The sequence below is a fragment of the Scyliorhinus canicula genome, chromosome 11 (assembly GCF_902713615.1).
Source record: "Scyliorhinus canicula chromosome 11, sScyCan1.1, whole genome shotgun sequence".
Taxonomy (NCBI): Eukaryota; Metazoa; Chordata; class Chondrichthyes; order Carcharhiniformes; family Scyliorhinidae; genus Scyliorhinus; species Scyliorhinus canicula.
Genome location: NC_052156.1, coordinates 22815458 through 22828269, shown reverse-complemented (window position 1 = coordinate 22828269; position 12812 = coordinate 22815458). Strand labels below are relative to the sequence as shown.

At 48.3% G+C, this 12812-nt stretch overlaps 1 protein-coding gene across 4 annotated transcripts in view; it reads right to left on the bottom strand.

Annotated features, from left to right (window-relative positions):
* LOC119973913 (inter-alpha-trypsin inhibitor heavy chain H3-like) overlaps nt 1-12812 on the bottom strand; it is a 111033-nt gene that overhangs the window by 45501 nt on the left and 52720 nt on the right. For 3 of the 4 annotated variants that reach the window (XM_038812527.1, XM_038812526.1, XM_038812530.1), the window contains exons 13-16: nt 12393-12578; nt 5880-6019; nt 3366-3523; nt 2138-2176 (exon numbers count right to left, since the gene is read on the bottom strand). In XM_038812527.1, coding sequence (XP_038668455.1) covers nt 2138-2176; nt 3366-3523; nt 5880-6019; nt 12393-12578 — 523 coding nt within the window. The remainder of the gene's footprint in view (nt 1-2137; nt 2177-3365; nt 3524-5879; nt 6020-12392; nt 12579-12812) is intronic. The other variant, XM_038812529.1, reaches the window with a different exon arrangement.

Sequence of the window (12812 nt, the reverse complement as noted above, 5' to 3'; positions counted from 1 at the left end):
GGGGGCCCTCTTTCCCGCTGCGCCGGCCTCGGTAAAGCTCCACCATGGCCGGCGTGGAGAAGAAACCCCTGCTCCCGCACATGCGGGAATCCCAGTCATGATCTATCATCTATTTAGATGATAAAATAACCAAACCGTAAACATTAGTGCCTGTATGTATAGTTTAGTATTCTAGCATCCGACCACAGGTGGCGTGAAGACAGGAGAACGTTAATTAATAAACAGTTTTGTTCATTTCCAAAGCCATATGTTATCTGTTCACTTCAACGACAAAGACTTCGGCATCAGTGCATACAGAGAACATTATACCAGACAGGCCCATAATCCCGGGGGCACACCTAAATGCCCCCTCCACCAACGCCCCCCCCCCCCCCCCCCCCCCCCCCCGAGCACTGGCCAGCAGCTCCAGTGCCCCTGGGCTGCATGCCCAATTTTGAAGTTGGCAACTCATCTCCGATCCTCTCAGCAGCTAGCTTCCCGTTTTAATAATAATAATAAATAATGATAATATTATTGTCACAGGTAGGCTTACATCAATACTGCAATGAAGTTACTGCGAGAATCCCCTTGTCCCCGCTGGGGAGCTGGTTAGATTTGGGAGGCCATTAGATAGTGGCATCCATCCCTTTAATGAGATGGAGATTGCCCTCAATTGATGTTAGTTGGTACCTTGCCACACCTAGGTGAGATCCGGAACCGGGATTGGGCCAGTTAGATCGGTTAAATTGCGCCCGTTGAGTCATAACGTTTTACAGAATAAAAAGAGAGCCTTCAGTCCATCATGTTTGCTCCAGCCATCAAATCCCTATCCTCATCCCATTTTCCAGCACTTGGTCAGTAGCTTTGTACACTATGTCGCTTCAGGTGCTCAACTAATACTCCTTAAATATTGTGAGGGTTGCTGCCTCCATCACCCTTTCAGGCAGTGAATTCCAGATTCTCTCCGCCCTCTGGGAGAAAAGATTTTTCCTCAAATCCCTCCTAACTTTCCTGCCCCTTACCTTAAATCTATGCCTCCGGGTTATTGACCCCACTACGAAAGGGAAATGTTTCTTCCTATCTAGATATAGAGAAATACAGCACAGAACAGGCCCCTCGGCCCACGATGTTGTGCCGAACTTTTGTCCTAGGTTAATCATAGAATTTTGGACACTAAGGGCAATTTATCATGGCCAATCCACCCAACCTGCACATCTTTGGACTGTGGGAGGAAACCGGAGTACCCTGAGGAAACCCATGCACACACGGGGAGGATGTGCAGACTCCACACAGACAGTGACCCAAGTTGAAATCGAACTTGGGACCCTGGAGCTGTGAAGCAATTGTGCTATCCACAATGCTACCGTGCTGCCCTTAAAATCTACGCTATCAATGTCCTTCATAGGGCAGCACGGTAGTACAATGGTTAGCACAGTTGCTTCGCAGCTCCAGGGTCCCAGGTTCGATTCCCGGCTTGGGTCACTGTCTGTGCGGAGCCTGCACGTTCTCCCTGTGTGTGTGCGGCTTTCCTCCGGGTGCTCCGGTTTCCTCACATGGTCCAAAGATGTGCACGTTACGTGGATTGGCAATGCTAAATTGCCCTTAGTGTTCAAAAAAGTGGGGTGGGGTTACTGGGTTACGGGGATAGGGTGGAGGTGTGGGCTTGGGTAGGGTGCTCTTGCCAAGGGCCGGTGTAGACTCGATGGCCTGAATGGCCTCCTTCTGTACTTTAAATTTTATGATCTATGATTCACCGTTTTATATACCTTGAACAGGTCCCCCCTCAGTCTTCTCTGCTCTAAGGAAAGCAACCTCAGCCTAGCCAGCCTCTCTTCTTAGTTGACTGCCATGCACATCTTTCCATCTCCTGTTGGCATTCAGTTTCCTGCTTCCATTGACATTCCTATTTCAACTCCACTAGAATACTTTCTTTGTTTGCCATTCTCATTCTGGAAGACATCTTTTTAATTCTCCTATCAATGCAGCTACCAGACCTAATCTTTTACACTCTGGTAAATGAGGTGACAATGCCTTGAAAAAAATGGCTTCCTTCACATATTTGTCTTTGTAAAATAAAACTCTTACACTTGTGAAGCAGCGTAATACTTCACTCAGACACACGTCAAAGTAAGACTGAGATTTGTTTACAAAAGCATACCCATTGAGTATCCTGAAAAACTCGGTCTTGTGACTTTTTCTGGAAAATAAATGAAAACATACATTTACTTATATATATTTTTTAAAGCTGGCAATTAATTGAATTGTTGATGCTCAGTTTGTAATAAAAAATAAATAAAAACAGAAAATGTATTTATTTTGTGGTGGTGGTGGGGGGGTCACAGGCAAGGCCAGCATTTCTTGTCAATCTAATTGCCTTTGAACTGAGTGGCTTGCTGGGCCATTTCAGAGAGCAATCAATCATATTGCTGTGGGTCGGAGTTACACATTGACCAGATCAACTAAGGATGGCTAATTTCCTTCCCAAGAGAGCATTAATGAACCAGATGGGTTCCTTTTACACAATGGTCCTAATTATTGATACTCGCTTTTAATTCCAGATTTTATTAATTAAACGATGATGGTATTTGAACCCATCACTCCAGAGCATTAGCCTGGGCTTCGAGATTACATTAACGCTACACCACTCTCTACCCCCGAATCAGATTGGGCAGCATTTGTAGGGAGCGAAACGGGTCATTGAGCTTTCATTTGCATTTCTATAGCACCCTTAATGTTGTGAGCCATTCAAAAATGTAATCAGATTTAAATGAATGCAAATTCAAAGATGGAAGTGTGACTCAAATCTTAAGGCCTTTAAAGAGGCAACCGAGTGGAGTGGTTTAGGGAGGAATTCTTGAAAATAGCACTTGGACCGCACAATGCGTAGTCACTAGGGGTGGGGCCAAATGGATGGTGGATGCATACGAGGTCAGAGGTATGTAGAGTTCTCATTGGGTAGCAGGACTGAAGAGATAGAGAAAGGCAAGGCCATGAAGTGATTTGAACACAAGGATGATAATTTATATTTGAGTTGTCGGAGGAGGTAGAAATTAAAGTTGAAAGGAGTGGACAGGGAGGTTTGGCAGAAGGGATTTGATACAAAATAGGATACAGACAGCAGATTTTCTTTCAGATTCCAGCATCGGCAGCAATTTGCTTCTATCTCCGTGTTTAATTCACTGCCACTTCTCTTCCAGGAATGCCTACGCAGAAGAAGTATTGCTCTTCTCTCCGATAAGATTTATAAACCTGACCTTATTTCTAGTTCTCTCTAGATTTGACGAAGAGCCATCCAGACTCGAAACTCCCTTTTCTGTCCACAGATGCTGTCATTGTCCAGTATTTTCTGTTTGTGTCAGTGAAAGGTAGTTTTATTCAAACATTACCATCTTCTGATGGTTTGTCAGCCACAAAGGTGTTGTTCTTATTTTCCTCGGGTTTTGTGACCACCATTGATGTTAAAGTTGTTACAAAGCTGTACTTGAGTGAGAGTTCCAGGATTCGATCCGTTAGGTTTTTCTTTTCATCTGTCTCTGCAGAAATCCTGAAGGCAACAATTGATGGCAATTAATTGTCAAACATGTGAAGTGCAGTAAATACCTGTGCTGCCATTTAAACGCATTTTCCTGCAATCATTTTAACCGCCTATGTGGTTTTCTTCGACAAGTAATCAAAACAGATAATTAAACTTCATGATTATTAGTCATTTTGCTCCAGTGACAGCTACAGTTAGCAAGATTAAAGGATGATAAAGTGTTTTGAACTTGAACAGGAACCTGTCTTTCAGGTGCTGAAGACAAGCTGTGCAAGTGTGCGAGTCATGCCTTGTACATAAATTATGGATGCAATTCTCCCAAAATATTCAAAGTGTCGTCCCTGGTGGCGAAAGGGGTGAGATTCCCAGCCGGTGGGTCAGTCAGACCAAGATTGCAACCCACAAGCGCGAGATTCTCGGGAAAGATTTCGAAGTGCGGTTGCGAGCGGGAATTGCATCCAGCTTCCCAGCACTCAGCCCTGCGAGGCCGGCAATGTTATTCAACGTTAGTTGGTCCAGTTAACGAGGTCTCACGGGCTTCACGTCACAAATGAAGGCTCGCTGGCGGGACCACGCTCGCCAGCAACCCCCCCCCCCTTCCCCCTCCCCCAACAAGATTGAGCAACACTTAAACAGCACTTGCATAACCAACCCCACTCAGCTCGCAACTATGGCACCGAGACGACCGGTCCCAAGGTTTGGAATAGTGGACCCGAGGAGGCTCTTAGATGCAGTGGAGGCCAGGAGGGATGTCCTGTTTCCCCAAGGGTCCTGGAGGGTGAGCCCCAGGGTAGCCTGGGATGAAGTGGCAGCGGCATTAAGCTCGGGCAGCATGACCAGACGGACTGGCCTCCAGTTCTGCAAGAAGGACAACGACCTACAGCGGACAGCATGGGCGAGTTAACCAACCCCCCCTCCCCCCCCTCCCCCCGGAACCTTACCACCCCCAACTCAACCAGAAATTTGTAAAAATAATAATAGAGTAATTATAGTGGGTAATCTCAACTTTCCCGACATTAACTGGGATAGTCATTGTGTTAAGGGCTTAGATGGAGCAGAGTTTGTAAAATGTGTGCAAGAGAACTTTTTAGCTCAACATGTGGAGGGTCCAACAATGGATGGTGCAGTGCTGGACCTAATTCTGGGGAATGAAGCCAGACAGATGGTTGATGTGATGGTGTGGGAGCATTTCAGTGATAGCGACCGCAACATAGTGCAATTTAAGTTTGATATGGGCAAGGAAATAAACAAATGGCAGAAAAAGGTCTTGGATTAGGGGAGAGCAGACTTTAGTAAAATAAGGCAGGATCTGGCCAATGTAGGTTAGAACAAGTTACCGGTGGGGAGACCTACAGAAGAGCAGTGGGGGATGTTCAAAGAGGAAATGGGAAGGGTACAGGCGGGATCTAAAGATGAAGGGTGCCCCGCTCTTCAGCCAACTCTACACCTCCCCCCCGGGGCAGCACGGTAGCATGGTGGTTAGCATAAATGCTTCACAGCTCCAGGGTCCCAGGTTCGATTCCTGGCTGGGTCATTGTCTGTGTGGAGTCTGCACGTCCTCGCCGTGTGTGCGTGGGTTTCCTCCGGGTGCTCCGGTTTCCTCCCACAGTCCAAAGATGTGCGGGTTAGGTGGATTGGCCATGCTAAATTGCCCTTAGTGTCCTAATAGTAAGGTTAAGGGGGGGGGGGGGGGAGTTGTTGTGTTACGGGTATAGGGTGGATACGTGGGTTTGAGTAGGGTGATCATTGCTCGGCACAACATTGAGGGCCGAAGGGCCTGTTCTGTGCTGTACTGTTCTATGTTCTATGTTCTACTCGCTGGCAGAGACCCCCCATTTGCATGCATCTGCCCCCCCCCCCCAATCGCTGGTACCAGCACACCCTTCCCTACAAGTGACCGACACCTCCTATGGGATCGTCAAAGTCTTCCCCCCCCCCCACTTTCAGTCCCTTCCCCACCCCTCCAAGTCCCCCTTTCAGGCACCGCCATCCATGCCCTACCCTTCTGGCACCCCCTCTCTCTATGAACCCCTCTTCAGGTTCTACCCCTGGCATTACGGGGGGGTTGGTACTGGGGTGTCAGGGGGCAGTGCCAGGATGCCAAGGGCAGTGCCAGGATGCCAGGCAGCACTGCCCAGCCATGTCCTGACCACCCAGGGGCTCCAATGGTCTTTGAGCCCCTTCGTCATGGTGATCGTGTCTGGTCTCCATCCTTGGAGACCTACTGATTCATGTTGCTTCATGTTGCGCCGGCAGGGGGTGGAGGGCTCCTCTCAGGAGATTCTCTGGCGCACGCGGGGCTGGAGAATCGCCCCCTACATTTCTACATATCAAGTTCACAGACAGAAAATTCTTGCTGCTTTACCGCTTCTCTAAGAGCTGTTGTATGGTCAAATAAGCCCACAGTCGCTCAGTAAAATCACCAAAAATGTATTGCTGCTGTTGAGTAATGTTTTCAGCTTCTGAAACCTTCACTTCAGCTTGTAGAGTTAGATTTTCATTGGCCTGTGGAAGAATTAAAGATTTCAGCTGAAACTTGTATTTAAATATCAGGAAAATACATGACACTTTGTTGCATGACATAAGTTCACAAATTGTAGTTAGTTATGTTTTTAAAGGCAAACATTTTCACTTTTATGTGTTAGACATAAAATACATAATTTGTTTTCACAAATCTGCCAACAAAAATTCATGGTAAATTTACAATATATAATGTGAACAATAGTATTTTATTATCATGTTGTGTTGATTTGAAATTTATTTTTGTCATGTCCAACATTTATCTTTATACTGGAACAGAACTTTATAAAAATAAATTTAGAGTACCCAATTATTTTTTTTTCAAATTAAGGGGCAATTTAGTGTGGCCAATTCGCCTACCCTACACATCTATTTGGGTTGTGGGGGTATGACCCGCACAGACACAGGGAAAATGTGCAGATTCCATACGGACAGTGACGAGTGACTGGGATTGAACCCGGGTCCTTGGCGCCATGAGGCAGCAGTGCTAACCACTGCACCACCATGCTGCCCCATACTAGAACAGAACCAGTCAGAGATCCCATTGCTTTGGGACCTTGCTGTGTTCAAGTTGGCTGCCATGTTTGCCTGCATAACAACATTAATTACATTTCGGTCTTCCGATGGCAGCCATGGAGGAGTAGGTCACACATTTGATAGCTCCTGCCTGTAATGGACTTTTGGACCTCTTCCCCCTGTTTTCATTTCGGATTTTATGGGATAAATTGGTGAAGAGTGAGACAGTAAGGAGAAATCCCCCTCCAGTGTATGGGGAATTGGACCAGAAGTGGCCGTGTGAGAAGACAAAGTCCTATAAGGAAGACGCAAGTAAAGCTGGTAACGGACAGCATGGTGGAGCAGCAGGGCCATGTGGTCGAAGGATCAGCTGGTGAAGTTTTTCGAGGATTGCTTCGCCAAGCTGAAGAAGGAAACGCTGGACCCGATTAAGGCTTCGATTGATCAAGTGGTTCAGAATCAGGAAACCCACGGGAGAGCGATTCAGGAGGTGGAACAAAAGTTGTCCGAGCACGAGGAGTATATAACCGTGCTGGAAAGCAAGGTGGAGATGATGAACGACCGCCAGACAAGAATGCAGGAGAAGCTGGAGGACCTGAAGAATAGGTCCAGGAGGCAGAATCTCAGAATTGTTGGTCTCCCTGAAGGCTGTGAGGGATCGGATGCGAGGGCTTATGTGACGGACATGTTGGAGAAGTTGATGGGGGCTGGGGCAGTCCCTCAGCCCCTGGAATTGGACAGAGCGCACAGAGCCCTTGCGAGGAAGCACAGAGCGAAAGAGCCGCCGAGGGCCATGATGGTACGTTTTCACCGTTTCATGGACAAGGAACACGTTTTACGGTGGGCCAAGAAAGAACGAAGCAGCAAGTGGGAGAACTGTGAGTTGCGCATCGATCAGGACCTGGGAGCGAATTTGACCAAGAGATGAGCTGGGTTCAACCGGGCAAAAATGACCCTCTTTAAGAAGGGGGTGAAGTTCAGGATGCTGCGCCCAGCTCATCTGTGGGTCACACATGAGGAACAGGACTTCTACTTTGAAACGCCAGACGAAGTATGGACCTTTATTAAAGAAATGAAGCTGGAGGCGAATTAAAAGACACTGAAGTCTTGGAAAAGTACTGTGGCAGCGATTTGTGATGCTGGATTGTATAAATTTAAGTAGCTCTATGTGAAATAATGGGCTGTGTGGATGGTTAAAGGTTGCTTTGTCTTGCAGGGACCTTGTTGGGGGGGGTGGGGGTGGGCTTTGAATTTGGTTCTGCTTTTTGGGTGACTATTTTTCTAAAGTGACTGTTTCTTCAATGTTTTTTTCTGATGTTTGTTTACCGGGGAATGTGATGCTTTTAAAACGTTTATTCATGTGGGGGGAGAGAGGAGAAAAAAATAGGGAGACAAACTGCTTGGTGACAGAGGCGGGAGCTACCAAGTCAGCATGGGTCAGCTGACTCTCGGAAGCGCAGTGGGGGGTGAGCAAGTGTTAAGCTGGAGCTTGACTTGGGGGTTTGAGTTTCTAGTGCTGTTGCTAGGGGGGAAGGGAGGGGGTGGGGAGGGGGAGCTGCTTTGCTGAGGGGAGGAACTGTTACTAGGGAACAAATGGGACGTCTGGAACGGCGACTGCCCGAGGCTGGCCTAAAAAGGGTGATGGCTAGTCGAAAAGTGGTTGGTAGCCTCCCATCCAGGCTGATCACATGGAACATGAGTTGGCTGAATGGGCCAGTCAAGAGGGCGTACGTGTTCACGCGTTTGAAGGAGTTGAAGGCAGACGTGGCAATGCTACAAGAGACACACCTGAAGGTTACAGACCAGACGAGATTGAGGAAGGGGTGGGTCAGCCAAGTGTTCCACTCAGGTCTGGCCTCAAATTCCAGGTGGGTAGTGATCTTGATCAATAAACGAGTGGCATTTGAGGCAGGGAGAATCGTGTCAGACAAGGGGGCTAGGTACGTAATGATGAGAGAGAAACTGGAGGGGGTGTGAGTGGTACCTGTGAACATATATGCTCCGAATTGGGACGACATTGAATTTATGAGGCGGGTGTTAGGTAATATCTCAGACTTAGAGTCACATAACCTGATCATGGGAGGGGACAGCAACACAGTCATTGATCCGGAATTGGACCGGTCAAAATCCAGGACAGGGAGGAGGCCGGCCGCGGCAAAGGAATTGAAGGGGTTTATGGAACAGATGGGGGGAGTAGACCCAGGGAGGTTTGCACGGCCGAAGGAGTTTTCCTTTTTTTCACATGTCCACAAGGTTTACTCTCGCATCGACTTTCTTGTTCTGAGCAGGGCGCTAATACTGAAGGTGGTGGATACGGAGTACTCGGCAATCGCAGTGTCGGATCATGTCCCGCACTGGGTGGATCTACAGGTTAGTGTGGAGAGAGGGCAATGCCCGCTGTGGAGACTGGATGTGGGGTTGCTAACGGACAAAGCGATCTGTGGGTGGGTTAACAAGTCCATCCAGAACTACCTGGAAAGAAATGAGGTCTCCGCAGCAATGGTTTGGGAAGCTCTGAAAGCAGTAGTCAGAGGGGAATTAATCTCGATACGGGCCAACAGAGAAAAGGTATAACGGGCTGAGAGCGATGGGTTAGTGGAGGAGATATTCCAGGTGGACAGGAGATACCCGGAGGCCCCGGACGCGGGGCTACTGAGGGAGCAGCGGAGGTTACAGGTGGAGTTTGGGCTGTTGACCACAGGTAAAGCAGTGGAACAGTTGAGGAAGGGAAGGGGGGGCGATCTATGAGTACGGGGAAAAGGCAAGCAGAATGTTGCCGCACCAGCTCAGGAACAGAGAGGTGGCCAGGGAGATAGGTAAAGTAAAGAGTAGAGGCAGCAATACTGTCCTGCACCCAGCGGGAGTGAACGAGGTGTTTAAGGACTTTTATAGTAAATTATGAGTCGGAACACCCGGCAGGGGTGGAGGGGATGAGGCAATTTCTGGATCAGTTGAGGTTCCCGAGGGTGGAGGAGGACCTGGTGGAAGGGCTGGGAGCCCCAATTGAGATTGAGGAAATAATCAAGGGGCTGGAGGGTATGCAGTCGGGCAAGGCCCCGGGGCCTGAAGGCTACCCGGAGGAATTCGATAAGAAGCTTTCAGAGATATCGAGCCCACTGCTGGTGAGGACATTTAACAAAGCAAGGGAGAAGGGAGTCCTCCCCCCAACAATGTTGCAGACCTCGATTTCATTGGTCTTGAAAGGGGAGAAGGATCCGGAGCAATGCGGGTCATACAGGCCGGTTTCTCTACTGAATGTGGACGCGACACTGCTGGCTAAGATACTGACCACGAGGATAGAGGAATGCGTCCTGGGGGTGATAGGGGAATACCGGACAGGATTTGTTAAGGGCAGACAACTCAAGGCCAATGTTCGAAGGCTTCTAAATATTATTATGATCCCCTCAGAAGGAGAGGAAGCAGAGGTGGTGGTAGCGATGGATGTGGAGAAAGCTTTTGATCGGGTGGAGTGGAATTACCTGTGGGAGGCGCTGGGAAGGTTTGGGTTTGGTGAGGGCTTTATTGACTGGGTGTGGTTGCTCTATCAAGCACCAGTAGCGAGTGTGCGTACGAACCGGCTGAGGGCGGAATATTTTAAACTACACCGAGGGACGAGGCAAGGGTGCCCCCTCTCCCCGTTACTGTTTGTCTGGCCATAGAACCATTGGCCATGGCGTTAAAAGCCTCTAGGAACTGGAAAGGGCTGGTTCGGGGGGAAGGGGGGTGGAGCATCGGGTCTCGCTGTACGCAGATGACCTGCTCTTGTACATTTCGGACCCGTTGGAGGGGATGGGGAAGTAATATGAATCTTGGGGGAATTTGGCAATATTTCGGGGTACAAATTGAACATGGGGAAAAGCGAGATGTTTGCGATCCAGGCAAGAGGACAGGAGAAGAGACTGGGAGAGCTGTCGCTTAGAATGGTAGGGAAGAGCTTTCAAAATCTGGGAATCCAGGTGTCCCGTGAATGGGAGGTACTACACAAGTTAAACTTATCCCAGTTGGTAGAACAAATGGAAGGGGACTTTAAGAGATGGGACATGCTCCCGCTATCACTTGTGGGGAGGGTACAGACAGTGAAAATGACGGTCCTCCCCAGATTTCTGTTTGTCTTTCAGTGCCTCCCCATCTTCATACCAAAGGCCTTTTTCAAGCGGGTGAATAAGATTATTTCGGGCTTTGTGTGGGCGGGCAAAACCCCACTGGAGCGCAGTGGGGGGAGGGTCGGTTGGCGCTGCCGAACTTCTGCAATTACTACTGGGCGGCTAATATAGCCATGATTAGGAAGTGGGCAGTGGGGGAGGGGTCGGCATAGGAGCGGATGGAGGCGGCGTCATGTAGAGACACCAGTTTGGGAGCACTGGTAATGGCACCTCTGCTGTTCTCGCCGGCCCGATACTCCGCAAGAACTGTGGTAGTGGCGGCTCTGAGGATCTTGGGGCAGTGGGGGAGATATAAGAGAGTGGAGGGTGCATCGATTTGGTCCCCGATTTATAATAACCACAGGTTTGTACCGGGTAGGCTAGATGGCGGGTTCCGGAGTTGGCAGAGGGCAGGAATTAGGAGGTTGGGGGATCTATTTATAGACGGGAGCTTTCCCAGCTTGAAAGATTGGGAGGATAAATTTAAATTGCCAGCAGGAAATGGTTTTAGGTATTTACAGGTGCGAGACTTCCTGAGAAAACAGGTGTCGTCCTTTCCGCTGCTGCCACGGGGGATACAGGATAGAGTAGTTTCCAGTACCTGGGTGGGAGAGGGGAAGGTATTGGATATTTACCAGGAGCTTTCAGAGGCGGAGCTTAAGGGCAAGTGGGAGGTCGAGCTAGGAGGAGAGATAGAGGTGGGTCTATGGGTGGATGCCCGAAGCAGGGTTAATGCCGCCTCATCATGTGCCAGGCTTAGCCTGGTACAATTTAAGGTAGTCCACCGGGCACACATGACAGTGGCTAGGATGAGCAAGTTTTTCGGGGTAGAGGACAGGTGTGCGAGGTGCGCGGGAAGCCCAGCAACTCATGTCCACAGGAGAGGGCAGAGCTGCCAAGGGGGTTTGAGTTCAGGTATCTACAGGTTAGGGACTTGCGCGCAAGGTCTGGAGAGGGTTCCCTCGGTTGCCAGGATACACCCTGCTGGAGCGACTGTTGCTTCCGGATATGGAAGGGGAGGGAAGAATTGGGGATATATACAAGTAGCTGGGGGGCAGGAGGTGAGCGGGTGGTGAAGTTCAAGGAAAAATGGGAAGGGGAGTTGGGAGTGGCGATTAATTGGGGAGTGTGGAGTGAGGCACTGCGTAGGGTAAAAGGGACCTTAGATAAGGTCATTGGAAAAAGAGCCAGAGGCGTCAGGAGGAAAGTTTTAATACAGCCAGTTGTTAAGGTTTGAAGTGCATTGCCTGAGTGGGTGGTGGAAGCAGGTTCAGCAATGGTTTCAAAAGGGAATTTGATAACTTTTTGAAATGTAAGAAAGAGCAGGGCAGTGGGACGAATTGATTAGCCCCGTCAAAAAGCAGTCACTCTGGCACAATGGGCCAAATGCTGCATCAGGCGACAACTCCAAAAAAATGTTTCCGGGTTATTTTTTACGATAATCTTACAACTCCCAGAAAAGGTGATAGAATCAGAGCTCACCTTTTGAACTGGAAGCTGAGAATTAATTATAAGAGAAGCCTCAGGTAAGGTATGAGGAAGGTAAGAGATGAGAGAAAGGAGAGAAATTGAGGTAAGTGAATAAATAGTTCTTACAAAGAACTTGTATAAGCACGATGCATTAAATAACATCCCACTGCAATACCAACTTCCATGTTTCACCCAAAATATAAATTGAATAACTGATAGACAGCACTTACAGTCTTAGCAACGACATCTGCTCTGAGATAATCCAGACTGTTGTCCACAATCTTGCCAGCCACAACAATTTCAGACCCAGCAAATAGATGTTTAAAATTGGCCTGAGTTGATTCTGAAATGGCATTCTCTGGATATTGAAATTCAATATCCAAAAGCAAGGGATTTGCCACTTCATCATAAAAACCCTGTGAAAAAGAAAGTGAAGAATGTGACATACTTTTTAAACCATTGATGAGATTTTAAGTGTTGTGTTATGCTGCTTCGGATAACACTGGCTGCTACTTGCTGCAGTCTTAACTAAAGGATGCTCCAGACTCTGAAATGAGTTCAACGTGTTTATTGAACTATTAACACAGTTCTCAAATGAGTTTGACTCTCTGCTAATCTAATTGTAGTAACTCAGTCTAACTGTACCAGCT